General features: G+C 49.3%; 1 protein-coding gene across 1 annotated transcript in view; it reads right to left on the bottom strand.

Moving 5' to 3' along the window:
• Positions 1-2329: 2329 nt before the first annotated feature.
• The window catches only part of LOC110313213 (radial spoke head 10 homolog B), a 47360-nt gene continuing 33479 nt past the window's right edge, over positions 2330-16210 (bottom strand). The window contains exons 14-19 of the mRNA XM_021187229.1: positions 14676-14783; positions 14032-14175; positions 9569-9688; positions 6665-6755; positions 3759-3957; positions 2330-2507 (exon numbers count right to left, since the gene is read on the bottom strand). Coding sequence (XP_021042888.1) covers positions 2330-2507; positions 3759-3957; positions 6665-6755; positions 9569-9688; positions 14032-14175; positions 14676-14783 — 840 coding nt within the window. The remainder of the gene's footprint in view (positions 2508-3758; positions 3958-6664; positions 6756-9568; positions 9689-14031; positions 14176-14675; positions 14784-16210) is intronic.

Genomic DNA, 16210 nt, shown 5'->3' with positions numbered 1-16210 from the left:
TACTGTGCTCACCCCCAGCCATAACATTATTTTCATTGCTACTGTTACATGAACCGTCCTGTAAATATCTGATATGCAGCCCCTGAGAAAGGGTGGGACCACTCCTGACCCTTTAGCAGGTTGAGAACCACTGCTCTAGCGGATCTGATGCCCCTTTTGCTCTCCCTGGGTACCTGTACTCAGGTGTACACAATGCCCACACACATACATAAAGTTAAAATGTACAAATCGCAAAAACCACGGGGTAGCTTAAATATGCTTGGCCAATGGGAAGTGGCACTATTAGGAGGTGTGGTTTTGTTAGAGGAAGTGTGTCACTGTGGAGGTGGGACTTTGAGGTCTCTTGTATGCCCAGGTCTGGCCTGTGCGATACAGACCTTCCTCCTGGCTGCCTTTGGATCAAGATGTAGAACTCTCAGCTCCTCCAGCACCATGTCTGCCTGGGTACCGCCATGCTTCCCACCATGATGATAATGGACTGAACCTCTGAACTGTAAGCCAGCCCCAACTAAATGTTTGCCTTTATAAGAGTTCCTGTGGTCATGGTGTCTCTTCACAGCAATAAACCCTAAGACAACCCAAAAAGTAACAGACAGTATCCTGATAGCTTGGGGTCTCCCTGTTCACAAGAGAAGGACAGCGAGGCACAGATACAATCACTAGATTTGATTCGCTTTGAGTGCTTCCCTGATGTTTCATGACATCACCCCAAGCCGTCTAACTAGGCATTGCTCCTCTTTGGCATGGGACCTCCTGAGAGCCACATCACCCTGTATCCCTTCACAACTGAGATGAAATATAGCTGTGTAGACGCCTGCCTCGCCAGCAAGGAAGACGCCACACAACAGGATTCTTCTGCACACGTTTATTGGGAGAGCTTGATTGCTGTGGCAAAAGACCCGGAGCCTGAAAACTGGTGCTGCTTATATATGCTTAGGATAGGCGTGGGGCCTCCTGATTGGATATGCCATCAGAACCTCATTAACATGCTCCGGGGTGAGCAGTGACTCAGCGGATACCCGAATGCACATGCGCACATTGCTTGTTTATCAAGAAAGCACGCAGGAAGTCGGCGCCATCTTGTAATGGTGAATTACCTGGCTTCCCACATAGCTGAATTTTAGCCCTGTTTTGCTGATCCAGAGAGTCCAGGGTCTGGGAGAAAATTAGTTGAGTGATCTGAGACACAGTATTTCCCCAGCCCCGAAAGTTGCCCCTGCAGTCTACCTGTTGTAACCCCACAGCTCCTGTGTTACAGCGAGGACTTCATCCATTTGTATTGCTTTCTCCGTTCCTTAGTTCTGAATCATTCGTTTCCATTATTTTTTTTTTTCTGCCTGTGCATAACTTTAGACTGGTTCTTAGTTCCCCACCGTACTGAGCTTTTGTTCCTTGAAGAGTTCGGGATCACATCTCAGATCGTCGTTGTCTGTGGTGTGTCCCTTGGAATCGCATGTCTCTGTCAGTGTTTATTCTTTGTTGCAGTCTGGCCCTGGTGTCTGTGCATTGATTCAGACTTCTGGTTGAGCTGCTCTGTTATGTTGCTCATTTCAGGTGTCTTTGTTTCTCTGGGCAAGATGGTTGTCCTCGGGATTCTGTCAGCCTTGCAGGGCTAATATGTAAATTCACATGTGTAATATACTTCTTTGGCTCTCCACTTTTTTGCCGGTTGTGTGTTATAACTATGTCCATGTATCTGTGTTTACACAGATGTGTGTGCAGGTGTGCAAGCACATGTGTGTGTATGAAGATCAATGGTCAACACTGGGTATCTTCCTTTATTGCTCTCCATCTGTGTGTGTGTGTGTGTGTATACGTACATGTTACTAGTATCCACAAAGTCCAGAAGACTGTGCCAGATCCCCTGGAGCAGGAGCTACAGACTATTGTAGGCTGCCCCAGTGTGAATGCTGGGACCCAAACTTAGGTCCTCTGTAAAAGCAGCAAGTGCCCTTAAACACTGAGCTCTCTCTCTAACCCGCTTGCCCCTTTCCCAGACAGGGTCTCACTATGTAGCTCAGGCTGGCCTTGAACATGTTGCAGTCTCCTGCCTGTGTCTCCCGAGTGCCGGGGTGTGCCACTATGCCCAGCTAACTTTCATTTACAAAAATATAAACAAAAACTTAAAACCCATTTACTAATATGTGCATGTCTACATACTCATTCAGTTTGGTTCTTGCAAATGCAGCCAGCCATACAAGAAACTTAATGTGTGGGCCAAGGTAGAGCATTTCAGAGCCTCACATCAGAAGCTCAATGCAAACACTTTATTTTATGGGACATTTGTCTCAGCTTTCTGTCTGCAGCTCGACCATGACACTGCGTGCCTTCACTTCTTCTTCTTCTTGCCAGGGCTGGCCTTGCTAGTCTGGGTGGAAGCCAGGTCCTCTTTAGGGGAGCTGGGCGTGAGAGGCTGAGAGGCTGGGATCTCCAACGGCTCCTTGAGCACTGTGATGTCAGGCTCAAAGTCTTGCTTCCTAGCCTCCTCTTCCCGTAGGCTGTTCAGCCTAAAAAGCAAAACGAGAATGTAGCTATTTGGTTTTTTTCTGTAAAAATGTGAAACTCATTTAATTTTTTTTTCAAAAAATTATGTGGTTAGACTGGTATGGTGGTGCACATACTTAATCCCAGCACTTGGGAGGCAGAGGCAGGTGGATCCTTGTGAGTTTAGGCCAGCCTGGTCCACATAGTATAAGTTCCAGGCCAGCCAGAGAGCTATACAGTGAGACCCCATCTCAAAACACAAGCAAGACTTTTGCTTCTGTGCACGGGGTGGGAGATTATGTGCAGGTGTCCTTGGAATTGAACTCAGGTCTTCTGTAAGAGGAATACGTGCTCTTCCCCGCACTCTCTCTCCAGCCCTGAATCTGGATTTTATGGGGTTTCAGTAGTGCTTGTGAGTAAAATGGTCTGTTGTGTCTAGAGTGCTCCAGGCAACAGTTTCCAGTGTGGCCTGGGAGGGTTTCCTGCAGCTGAGAAGCTAGAAAGAAGCCTGGTGAGGTGAGCAGCTTTTGCCCCTCCTGCGTGCTGAGCTTGTAGGCTTCACCGTCATACCTGGTTGCGAAACACATAGACATTGGGAGCTCTGGAAAGAGCAGAAGCCTGTGTGTGCATGAATGAGTGCATGCATCTGTGTGTGTGGTGGCATTCTGTCTGGACTCCACCCCCACGGTTACCTGGCAACAGCCAGGTAGGCCTGGCATTATAAAAGGGGCTGCTTGCCCCCTCCTCTCCTTAACTCCTGCTTCTCTCCCTCACCTCTTGCCCCCTTGCTCTCCCTCTCTCCCCATTCCCTTCCCCCCTCTTTCCACGTGGTTATGGCCGACCCTATGCCCTAAATAAACTCTATTCTATACCGGTGTGTGTCTGGTACCTCAGGGGGAAGGAAAGCTTCCGTATGGGCCCCACGCCCCGCCAGAACATAGTCTTATAGCTCTTTCTCTTTTTATGACCACAACAGTGTGTGTGTGTGTGTGCGCGCGCGTGCGCATATGCTTCTTTTATCAGTGCCAGGGACCAAACCCAAACTTCACACTTTGGGCAAGCCTCCACCACTAAACTACATTGCCAGCTCCGCCCTCAGCCCCCAGGTCCTTCTCTTTTGTCCTATCAGAGACTAAGCCATTGCATGCATCACTGTAAGCCTGTGGTCCTAGGGCATCACTGTTTGCTTCACCGTGGACTATGGTCCTGCTTGGGGTAGCTCCTGAAGACAGGGAAGAACACTGAGCATGTACCATGGCGGGCAGGTGCCCTACCTGGCTTCTAGTTCTTCGTTCTCTATCTGCCTCTGCTGAGCCATCTCTGCTTCCTGACGCCGATGCTCCTTCACCTTCTCCTTGAGCATCTCTTCTCGTTTGTAGGCACTGAAGAGCACACTTACAAAGAAGACATAGAGGTTGTTCACCCATATGTTGAGTTCCTCTTTCTGTTCATCTTTGGGCTTTTCGTATTTCTCTGCAATGGAGGATAATTCAAACAAGCATCAGTACAGTGTGGGGGGTGGTGTCTTCTGTCAGCTGTGGTGATCCTAGGGCACTGCAGCCTGTGAGGCCTCAAGAAATCACCAGATGCGTTCCACAGCAACTAGGGAGGACCAGTGCACAGCGACCTGGGGCTGATTATCATTCCTTCTCTCCAGTCACCTCCCACCGGTTTTTCTTCTTCTTAAACAGCCCAAGTGTTTTGTTGTTATTTGTGTGTTTTGTTCTGTTTTGTTGGAGACAGGGTGTCACTCTGTAGACCAGGCTAGCCTGGAATTCACAGGATCTTCCTGCCTCTGCCTCCCAAGTGCTGGGGGATGAAAGCTGTGCCCCAGGACACCAAGCTATTCTTTTAAAACCGGGGTGGTGGGGGGTAGGGGGGAGAGGTGTGTGTACATGTGAGTACGGGTGCCTGCGGAGGCTGCGATATTGAGACAGGGTCCTGTAAGCAGCCAGGCTGGCTGCAAACTCACTGTGTGGCAGACAAGGACCTTGAAGTCCTGGCTCTTCTGCTTCCACCTACCAAGTGCTGAGATCACAGCTGGGGCCCACCACACAAATTTTGTCGCCTTTAGAACAATCCTAACTTGTTAGTGACTGGGCAAGTTTGAAAATTCAAAGAGTTGGTGCTGGGCTTGTGGCTCAGTGCAATGAGTGGTAAGTACTTGCTAGCCATGTGACAGCCAGATTCCATCCCCAGAACCACAAAATAACAATTTTACGTAACCCATAGTTCCATTTATTAAGGTCAGAACATCTGCTGCCTGGCAGTATGGCATACGCCTTTAATCCCAGCACTTGGGAGGCAGAGGCAGGCAGATTTCTGAGTCCGAGGCCAGCCTGGTCTACAGAGTGAGTTCCAGGACAGCAGGGCTACACAGAGAAACCCTGTCTTGAAAAACCAAAAAAAAAAAAAAAAAAAAAAAAAAAAAAGTCTGCAAATGAAGAGTGATGGCTTCGTGTTGCCATTCCGCCGAAGAGCTGAGCTAGCAGATGAAGTGGGATTCTGTGGCCAGGAGAACGACTTTCACAGCAGACAAAACCAGCCACCATAGGCACCGGAGCTGACACACCGTGGTCGTTCAGTCAGTGTAAAGGGGCCAGAGGTACAAGGCGAACCGAGGTCCAGCAGAACTGAGGCTGCTAACACAACATCAACAGTACGAAGCAGAGACGACAAGGGTAAAGATTCTTGCCACCGAGAGACAACCCCAGTTCAATCCTCAGGACCCATGTGGAAGGAAGAGACAAGTTGTTCTCTGACCTCCACACACACTGGCAGGCACACACACACACACACACACAGACACACACGCGTGCGCTCACACGTAAAGGTCATTAATTTGGTTTCCCTTTATAGCTCCTATGGTGACTGGATGTCTGGATGTCGAGGCTTTCACTAAGTTTAGTCCTCAGAGAGGATGATGGCGCCCACGGGAGAAGCACTTACTGACCTTTAGAGCCATTCCAAAGGCGGAGGGAAGCAGGAGGATGTAATGCCTACAGGGCAAGGCAGGTTCCAGCGGCTCAGCACACCAGCCACCTGAGGCCTGGCACAGCGCAACAGTGCTGAGCTAAGGGGGGAAGCGGGGAGGGAGTGGATGGCACCTCGGGCTCTCAGCATCAAATCCCAGTCTGGTAAATTTAGAGAGGAAAGCTTACGAGACAAAACAGCACACGCGTGGCATGTAGCTGGGGTGCACACTGCTGAGAATGTGGGTCAGTGACAATGGACGAAAGTCCCCTGCTCACACAGCAGCACAAGGTGAGCTGAGGGGAGGGGAGGGGGGAGAGGGGAGGAGTAAGAGGATGGGGAGGAGTAAGAAGAGGGAGAGGAGGAAGAGGAGGGGAGGGGTGGGGAGGAGGAAGAGGAGGGGAAGTGGGGGAAGAGGCTGGAAGCCCATGAAGAGTGAGGAGAGAGAACCTTTGAAATCCTCCTTCTCTGGGAAAAAGGAAAGGTGATGTCCACAGGACTCTGAGGTATTGAATACAAGTATTGGATGTTTTAACTTAAAGACCTAAATGGAAGAGAGGGCCTGGGATGTAGCTCAGTCAGTACAGTGCTTGTCTGGCATGCACAAAGCCCTGGGTTGGATCCCCAGGGCCACATGAAGAGGTACAGTGGTAGATTATCCTAGCAATTGAGAGACGGAGGCAGGAAGGATCAGAAATTCAGACATCCTTAGCTTCTTACCAAGTGAGAGGCCAGCCTAGGGTACTGGAACAAACAAAGAGGGCGGCAAGGAGGTGTGTGCACCCTAAACCCAGGAGACAAAAGCAGACAGATCTCTGTGAGCTTGAGGCCAGCCTGGTCTACAGAGTGAGTTCCAGGCCAGCCTGGGCTGCATGGTTGGAGGGTGTCTCAGAGCTGGAACGGGATGAGTCTATGGCTAGGAAGAAGAGCTGGCTGCTGTGTGGGTGCAGCCCTGTGGAGGGGGTGGAGCATCTCAGCCTGAGGAGGCTGGGAGCCCCCTGGGCCCCTTCTGTAGGCTGCTGCTACATTAGTGCTATAGTACTGGTCCCCTGTCTGCTGGGACAGTGCTTGTCCAGTTCATGGGAAGCTCAAGGTCCAATCCTGAGTATTGCCTCTGTCCGCCAAAGCCACAGACAGGATGCCGTGACGTTCCATTGACCGTAAGTAAGTGTGTAACTTAGAAGCAGGCGTTTGTAAAGAGGCTCACCGTGTGGAGTCATAAACACCAGGCCTCTTCCTTGAGTCTTGAAGTTCATTTTGGAGACTTTGTCCTCACTCAGCGACTTCTTGAGCTTGGGCTTTTTCAAAACACAAGGGAAACGTTACTCTGCAGCATTCTACACTAAAGCTAGTCCACGCTCTAATCACGCAGGGATGGTTAATGGGGTTTCCTTTTTCACTTTTGTTGTGTGTAGAGTCAGTGTCTCAGGCTAGCCCAAGCCTGCAGTTCTTCTGTCTTGGTGTGCAGGGTGCTAGGCTCCCAGCTATGCACCAACGTGCCCTGTATTGTCTTGGAACTGTTTTGGCTTCATTTGTTTGCTCTCTCTGTATAGCCCAGGCTGGCCCCCAGCACAATACTATATAGCCCAGGCTGGAGTGAGGCTATTTTTACTTTTGGTTTGAGCTAATTTAACTTTTATCATTTTGAGGCAGAGTCTCAGTATGTAGCCCTGGCTGTCCTGGAAATCTCTATGTAGACCAGGATGTACCTGAACTCAACAAAGATCCACCAGACTCTGCCTCCCAGGTGCTGGGATGAAAGGTGTGCACCACCACACCCTCTTCATCTTTTTTTTTTTAATTATATAGTATCTTATTTGTATCCTAAGATGAAGTGCCTCAATCTGGCAATGGCCTACTTTTGGCAGATTTTTTTTTTTTTTTTGAGACAGGGTTTCTCTGTGTAGCCCTGGCCGTCCTGGAGCTCACTTTGTAGACCAGGCTGACCTCGAACTCAGAAATCTACCTGCCTCTGCCTCCCAAGTGCTGGGATTAAAGGCGTGGGCCACCACGCCCGGCTTGGCAGAGTTTTGAGATGGCACTGGGCATCACATGGTGAGGAACAAGGGGCTAATCTGACTATTTTCTCCACTGAATAAAATACTGCAGTTTGGGGCCAGAGAGATGGCTCAGGGGTCAGGGCACTGTTGCTCTTACAGAGACCTGAGCTCAGTGCTGAGTACCCTGGGAGCTGCAGAGCATCCAATGCCTTCTTCTGGCCTCTGTGCACACCCTACTCATATATGCACACCCAGACAGAATTTAAAATAAAACTGCATTTTTGAGGAGCTGAGGAGTTAAAAGAGCACTTGCAGCTCTTTCAAAGGACCCAGGTTTGATTCTTAGCATACACACTGCAGCTCATAACCATTTATAACTCCAGTCCTAGGGGACCCAATGCTTTTCTGGCTTCTGTAGGTACCAAGAATATGTGAATATACATGCAGGTAAAACACTCATACACATCAAAAAAGAAAAAAGAAAAACCCTGCAGTCTGGGCAGGTATGGTGGTACATGCTCATATCCCCAGCATTCGGGAGGCAGAGGCAGAGGCAGGAGAAGCAAGACTTCACGGCCCTCCTTCTTACACAGGGAACTCGAGGCCACTCGAGGATGAGTGGTGGCCAAAGCATTTACCTGACTCAGCTTCTCTCCACCATCACTATTAGCATTCTTTTTTTTTTTTTTCAAGACAGGGTTTCTCTGTCTAGCCCTGGCTGTCCTGGAACTCGCTTTGTAGACCAGGCTGGCCTCAAACTCAGAAATCCACCTGCCTCTGCCTCCCAAGTGCTGGGATTAAAGGTATGCGCCACCATGCCTGGCCACTATTAGCATTCTTAATGTTCAGTGTCTGCAGACACCAGACAACCTTGACCTCCCTATGTTTTTTAAAATTTAGTATGTGTGTGTGCATATGTGTGTGTGTTTGAAAGGGTGTGTGTGTGTCTAGTGGGTATGTATGGTGTGTGTATGTATTCATGTGTGTATGGGTGTGTGATATATGTATGTGTGTGTGTATGTGTATGGTGTGTGTGTGTGTGAGTGTGTGTGTGTGTGAAGTCCGTGCGGGACCCTTGGGTGACTCAGGTCGTCCGGCTTGTCCGCAGGCTTTCCCTGCTGAGTGTCCCTGAGTCACAGTTGTAATGACTTCATACATGTGTAGCACACATGCTTCTGTATCCATCTGGAATTCATCCTTGCATGGCAGTCTTGGCCCCAGCATGGCTGCCTGCTGTCACTACTTCCATGTTTTAGTAGGTACTTGGAGCATGTTCATACTCAAGTGGTAAATTTTACCCCGTGACCTCAGCCCTGAAGATTCTCATCTTCAACACTGTACTAATAGCAACTCCGTTTTCTCCCAGTTGCTTGGAGCCAAAGCTCCAGACTGTCATTCCAAAGCCGCATGGTCCCAAGCCCTCCAACCAACCCTCAGTCCTTGTCACTGTCACCTCTGACCATGATGCTTCTGTGATTTTCATAACTGGTTTGTCAACAGAGAAGCCAGACAGTCTGCTAAAAGATGCTATACTCAGCTGGCTTCCCAACCCACCTCTGTTGTTTGTTTTTTTTTTTTTAAAGATTTATTTATTTATTATATGTAAGCAAACAGTAGCTGTCTTCAGACACACCAGAAGAGGGCATCAGATCCCATTACAGATGGTTGTGAGCCACTATGTGGTTGCTGGGATTTGAACTCAGGACCTTTGGAAGAGCAGTCAATGCTCTTAACCACTGAGCCATCTCTCCAGCCCCCAACCCACCTCTGAATCAGCCACAGGTTTCACATGCTCGTCAAGTTCGACAGGGTTGAGCTCATGACAGGTACAGATTCTAGACTCCAACTGCCAAGGTACAAGCCCTACGGCTTGCAGGGTATGTGGCCACAGGCAACAATGTAACCTTTTTGAAGTTCATAGGGGCTTATACCTGAGCTGACCCCTAGAAAGTGCTGGGCCTGGCAGGGCCCTAAAAATGAGGGCTGTTGCTATTCGCCCGCTCTACTCTTTCATTCAACACCGGCCTGTGAGGTCAGCAGGAGATGAAAATGACTGTCCAGGGCTGTCACATCACAGCCACTGGGTGGCCGCTGACGCTGTAAACACTGACCTCTGACTGCCTGATTTTACCATCAGGCAGAGCTCCTGTCTTGTCTAAGGACGACTTGGTGCTGCTGCAGTGGACTTCGGAGTCATGGCTCGTGATTGCGCTCGGGCTTCTGTGGACGCCCTGAGAGAGGAGAAGTATGCAAGTAAGTTTGTGGTTTCCCTGGGCATGTGCGTATGCATACACATCCCATCTTTGAATGAGGTGTCACTGAAGTACCACAAGCCCGCTGTGAGCATGTATTCAAAACTCCAAAACTATCACCTCAGACCACACAGGGAGCACACTTGCACACCTACTACGCCCAACTTCCCAGTCCTCACTCAGCAGTCCCTCCCTCTCCCCGTTCCCAGGCAACGCACCATCTGCATTCTACCACTTTGTACCCTCTATCTATAATTTTACGTAAATGTGGTAACATTAGGCGCTCCCTTCCTTTTGAGGCATTATCTCATGTAGCCCAGGCTGATCTTACACTCCGTGCACAGTAGAGAGGGGCCCTGAACTCCTGCCCCTCGCCTCTGCCTCCCGATCGCTGGGACACAGTCATGCACCACCGGGCCTGAACCTGGCTACCCGGTCTTCATGCATGCTCACATTTATCTGGTTTGCCTTTTCCCTATCAGTTTTTGTGTGTGCATTAAAGTTCCATCCTAACCTGAATAGCTAATGAGCCTTTCTCCTTTGCCATGACTTGACTACTTTATCGCTGTCAGGCATGGTCACCGTTACCATTGTTAGTCTGTGTCCCTGGTGTGATGGTTTGGATAGAAGCTTGGTCCCCAATTGCGGAGAGGGGATTATGAAATCTCAGCTATAGTCAACTAGTGATATGCTGATGGTTTGTGTGGATGGCGCTTACCTTTACAGATGACTCATCGAAGCCACCTGACAGGGTTGACGCATACCTCTGTCTCTGACGCAGCTCGTTTGCATTTGAGGTGATCACCTATGTCTGCTTCACAAGGTTTATTTCAAAGTAAGTGTGTGTGTGTGTGTGTGTGTGTGTGACCGTGCATGCGTGTGCAATGCCTGTGAAGCTCAGAGAGAGCTGGCTCCCCTGGGATTGGAGTTATTAGGTGGCGGCTGGGAGCTGCCTGTCACGGCTGCCGAGGACCAGGATCCTTTGCAAGAACGGTAGACACTTCTTTTTCTTTGCGAGTTTCACAGCATGCACCCCAGTCTTGCTCTCCCCGTCCCCTCGAATCCACCCTCTGCTCTTGCAACCTCCCCCAGTAAAACAACACAAACACAACCCAAACAAAGCACAGAAAACATCTCGTGGAAGCTGAAGTGTGCCACAGTGTGTCCCATGGTATGTCCCTCTGTCCACACATCTTCACTTGTCAGTGTTCAGTGCCACGACTCATTTCTTCTGCATCTAGATCTCTGGCTTCTGTGACATCACCAATATTAGACTCCTCCCAGTTAGCCCTGTTGTTGTTGCCCTGTGTCTCGGAGGTCCTGCAGCTTTGAATTAGCAGGACTGGCCCTTTCACAGGTTCCAGCCATCCAGCCATCGGCAGATGATGTAGATGTTGGGGTGGGCCAACTAAAAAGCCCTGGATCTGGGCCTGGGTGGTACTGAGCTGGTCAGCTGGTCAGCCTGCCAGCTCTCCCTTGTCTGCACCACCAGGGGGAGCTACCAAGCACCGCTCCAGCCAGGCCACCTGGTACTGCCAGCAACAGGAGGCATGGCCGGCTCTCCAGTTTCTCTGTATTATCTCCTGGAAGAATGATACCAGCCTGAGACAGTTCTGACTGAGTCTACCCACCCGGCTCAAGTCATCCCTAGGTCCGTACACTCTCCCACATTGCCTGTCACCTGGTTGAGTATCGTCTGAGTGCTGCCGTATCGGTTTGTAGTGGTGTCGTCGTATGGGACTTTCAAATAGGATCTAGTCATCTGGTCAAACTTGCAGCAGAGGGAGAAGCATAAGAGGGCTTCAAAGAATTCCAGGAAGACCAGCTGTCCTGGAACTCACCTTGTCGACCAGGCTGGCCTCGAACTAAGAAATCTGTTTGCCTCTGCCTCCCAAGTGCTGGGGTTAAAGGCGTGCGCCACCATGCCCGGCTTCAAATTTCTTTTCTAAAAGGGTTCCTACACCTCTGTTGATATTTCCACTTTGTAAATATGTCACTCTCCTTTATTTTGTTGGGCAGGGACACAGAGGTCAGAGGACCACTTCTGGACGTTGGTTCTCTCCTTCTGTTGTGTGGGTTCAAACTCAGGCTCTCAAGTTTAGTGGCAGGCACCTTTACCCACTGAGCCGTCCTGCTGTCTCTCTATCTCCCTTTAACAGTTTTAGCTATTTTACAATAAGGGTTTGATTCCTTGACTTGTAAGTCTGCCGCCTCCTCTCCCTCAAAGTCTCTGAGGGCATACCTTTTCTTTGCGTGTATGCTCTGTGATTTTTGTCGTTGTTGCTATTTAAATAATATTTGAACCCCATAATGTGGTATGCTAGGATATCGGAGTCTTCTCTTCCTCACAATTTGTAAGGGTTTTGTTTGTTTGTTTTTGTTTTTTTGGAGACAAAGTCTCACTGTGTAGCCTTGACTGGTCTGGATCAAGCTGGTCTCAAACTCATGGAGATCCACCTGCCTCCGGTCCTCTAAAAGAACAGCAAGTGCTCTTAGCTGTCGAGCCGTCCCTCCAGCCCCTCAGCTTCCTTTTTGAAAGGTATTTTTGGTGAGTGTTGAGTTTCGTGTGGCTGGTTGGTTGGCTTGTTGGTTTTTGGACTGGTGACTGAGCCTGTTTAGCACATGGGCCTTTGTGTGCATTTCAGATCTAGTGGCCTTCTTCCCTTATGACATGGCTCCAGCATTCTCACACTGGGACTATACCTATGGAAGCCCTTGGGGGCCCTGTTCCATTTTTCTCTGTGATCCGTTCCTTGGCCTCCTGTAGGTTTTTACACGTGTATGCTCACTCAGCTGACAAGACAAGGGTTGGCGGTGTCTGCAGACCTCTGGAGAAAGTCACTCCATCTTGTCTTCCCCCATTACTGTAGCATATTAAGTTGGAATGAGAGGTAAGTCTGGGCTCTGCTATGTTTTAAAGTCACCATCTCTGAGGGCCAGGTTCATCTCAGGAAGGAACAGCAATGAAGCTGGGACATGCGAACTTGCAGTTTCCACAAAGTGGGGAGGGAACTAACCCCTGAGCTATAAAACCAACACAGACACTTCTCAGAATGATGTACCGAAACCTGGGCGTGAAGGTGACCCAACGGTGTCATGGATGGTCCCCAGTCATATTTGCTCCCAGCACATTACTGAGCCAAGGCCATCTGAGGCATGACATTTGCTGTGTCCCAGAGGATTCATTTGTAAGTTGACTTAATCTGACTGTGGTGCTTAGACATGAGGCCTTTGGGAAATGGTTACAGTTAGATAAAGTCACCAGGCTGACATCCTGCCAGCCAGGAGGCCATGACTAGATCCTAGAGCTTATGCTTCCAGGACTGTGAGCTACACTTCTGTTTTTGAACAAGGTTAACTTGCCGTCCTTACTTCGTTATAGCAATGAACACCACTGTGTCACCTGCATATTGTAGTCAGAGTCAAGGTGGACACTGACTTGCCTGGAGAAGAGCCCCAGACCCAAGTGGTCCCCCACCCAGCTGCCTGGTGTTGGAGAAGTCATTCTTCTCAATCGAGAGGCGCACCTTGCTAATGTGAAATGTGGAAAAGACCAGGAAGCCCTGGTTTCCCGTGAGGAATCCAAGGTGCATCTCAGAGCTTTGTGGTGAGAGCTGCCTCTCAGGTCAAGAGTGAGAAAACTCCTCACATGGGCAGCTCTGAAGTCTTCCCGGCTGGCTGTGGTGGCACACACCTTTGCGGAAGTCGAGCAGGTAACTCTCTGTGAGTTCCAGCTAGCCAGGACTACCGAATGAGACTGTTTCAAAAGAAATAAACCAAAGAGACTCCTACCTGCTGGGCTCAGGGGATCCCTAGAATGTCTCAAACATGAGAAACCTTTTCAGTCCACTACTGAGAAGCCCCCACTAAAAGTCTGTTATGCCTCACCCGACTCAAGTCTCATTTCCTTATAAACCAAGGGTCCACCCTGCGAGTAAACCTCTCCCTCTGGGACCTGTTTAGTACTGCGTGCAGATCCTTGAGTTGTCTCCTGGTGTCTTTGCTCTCGGGCAGGCATCCCTTGTGCACTAGACAGTGTGCCGCGCGTGGCAGCTTGGCAGGTCTTCTCAGTCCAGCTGCTTCCCTACTGATTTTCACTGTGCTGTTCCCAATGCCTCGGCCATAGCCAGGAAATACATCTCCCCTAACTCAAAAACAACAAGACTACACACTCCTTCCGACTGTGAAAGACGACCTACATTTTCTCAGGTCCTAAATTATCTCCTGGAAGAATGATACCAGCCTGAGACAGTTCTGACTGAGTCTACCCACCCGGCTCAAGTCATCCCTAGGTCCGTACACTCTCCCACATTGCCTGTCACCTGGTTGAGTATCGTCTGAGTGCTGCCGTATCGGTTTGTAGTGGTGTCGTCGTACGGGACTTTCAAATAGGATCTAGTCATCTGGTCAAACTTGCAGCAGAGGGAGAAGCATAAGAGGGCTTCAAAGAATTCCAGGAAGACCAGCTGCAACGACAAGAAGCATAGAGAGGCCTCGGTTATTCTGACATGCTGGAATGGATAAGGAACCGATTGGTGATTTCCGATTCATTTATTAGTCCTGAAGAGGGGCTACATGTGTGTCCAAGGGGGGGCAGAGGCTGACTCCGGGTGTCTTCCTCTACGGCGCCCCACCTCTACTTTTGAGATGGCGTTTCTCGATTGCTCAGGGTTCGCTGATTTAGCCGCACTGGTTGACCCTCCTGTCCCCACCTCCCCAGCACTGTGTTATGGGACAGCACCACCACAGCTGACTTTCTTCACGGGTTCTAGGGAGCAAACTCAGGTCCTGAGCACTTTGCCAGCTGAGCCACCTCCCCAGCCCCTTCCTAGTGTAATCCCTGATCTTGAAAAGGCAACTGTGTATATCTGTATATCCCCCTGGGTTTCTGTATATGTAAATCATGTACGTTAGAGACGTGTGGTTTAAATTGAATCTGCACTGTTGCCACTAACACTTTACAAACCTCAACCTCAAAGTTGCTGTCAGTTCCGTCATACACGAAAGGGTTGTCCTCCGCTATCACAGTCATGAATTTGGTCGCAGTTAGGTCCTTATTTATCATCCTAAAGTCCTGTAGAAAGATAACACGAACATAGATGCCTATAAGTATACATGGGCATCTATTCTAATGTTAATGTCAGCAACTGAATACCTTAAGGAAATGCATCAGAAATCAGCACCTTAAAAACTGGTTATTTTGGAGCTATAATTCCAGTGCTGAAGGGATTGGAAGTTTGAGACCAGACTGGGACACACAGTGAGGCCCTTCTTTAGATAAGAATCACCGGGTGGCTGGCAAGTTGGCTCTGTCAGTAACATGCCCGCTCTGCAAGCACGAGGACCTGGGTCCCCACTGTCGGTGTGAAAGAGCCATCAGCACAGCAAACACCTATGGTCCCAGCACTACCCAAGTGGAGGAGGGCAGATCCCTCGGCCTTGCTGGCCGACACCCATAGGAAGTGGCTCACGATCACTTGTGACTCCAGAGGATCCCATGTCTTGTGACCCTCGAGGACCCCTGCACACATGTGCACATACACACAGGCACACGTATATACACAAATTTAAAAATTTTCAAATTAATGTAAAAGAGATGATAGAGAAACTTATCATTGTACTGTCTCTAGTGAAACAGTGGCTGTTAACTAACCACTGAGGAATGACCACTGGGGCTGCGAAGGCCACAAGTGAAGGGTTCTAGGAAGCAGAGGATGGATCGGGGTGATGAATCACCATCATTAAAAGGAAAGAGTGAAGCCAGGAGTGGTAGTCCACGCCTTTAATCCCAGCACTCGGGAGGCAGAGGCAGGTGGACTTCTTCTGAGTTCGAGGCCAGCCTGGTCTACAAAGTGAGTTCCAGGGCAGCCAGGGCTACACAGAGAAACCCTGTCTCAAAAAACCAAAAAAAAAAAGTGGAAAATAAGAAAGAGGGTAAGAAAAAAAAAAAAAAAAAAAAAAAAAAAAAAAAAAAGGGAAAGAAAAAGGAAAGAGTGGCAAAGGCTGTGACCGCCTGTGGCTGTGCAGAACACAAAACACCCGGATCTAGTTTCGGTTTCTAACCAGTGCTTTCCGGGACTTGTGGGGAAAGGACATAGCTTGATGTGAGGATGCAGCCGGTCAAAACCAGCATGCCCGACCTCTGCAAAGACAAATGAGGTATTTCTTCAGTAAGAAATGAGGGTGAGGAAGGAAGGAACAGTTCTGTGATATTCCACCTCTGAATCACATACTTTTAAACACTAGGTTTCTCTCCCCCTCCCCCTCTCCCCCCCCTCACACACACAATTCTGTTAAATTATTAAATATTCTTGTCTTAGTCAGAGTTTCTATTCCTGCACAAACATCATGACCAAGAAGCAAGTTGGGGAGGAAAGGGTTTATTCAGCTTACACTTACGCACTGCTGTTCATCACCAAAGGAAGTCAGGACTGGAACTCAAGCAGGTCAGGAAGCAGGAGCTGATGCAGAGGCCATGGAGGGATGTTCTTTACTGGCTTG

Source organism: Mus pahari, chromosome 23 (assembly GCF_900095145.1).
Source record: "Mus pahari chromosome 23, PAHARI_EIJ_v1.1, whole genome shotgun sequence".
NCBI lineage: Eukaryota > Metazoa > Chordata > Mammalia > Rodentia > Muridae > Mus > Mus pahari.
Note: the sequence above shows the minus strand (reverse complement) of the source record. Positions and strands in the feature narration are given on the sequence as shown.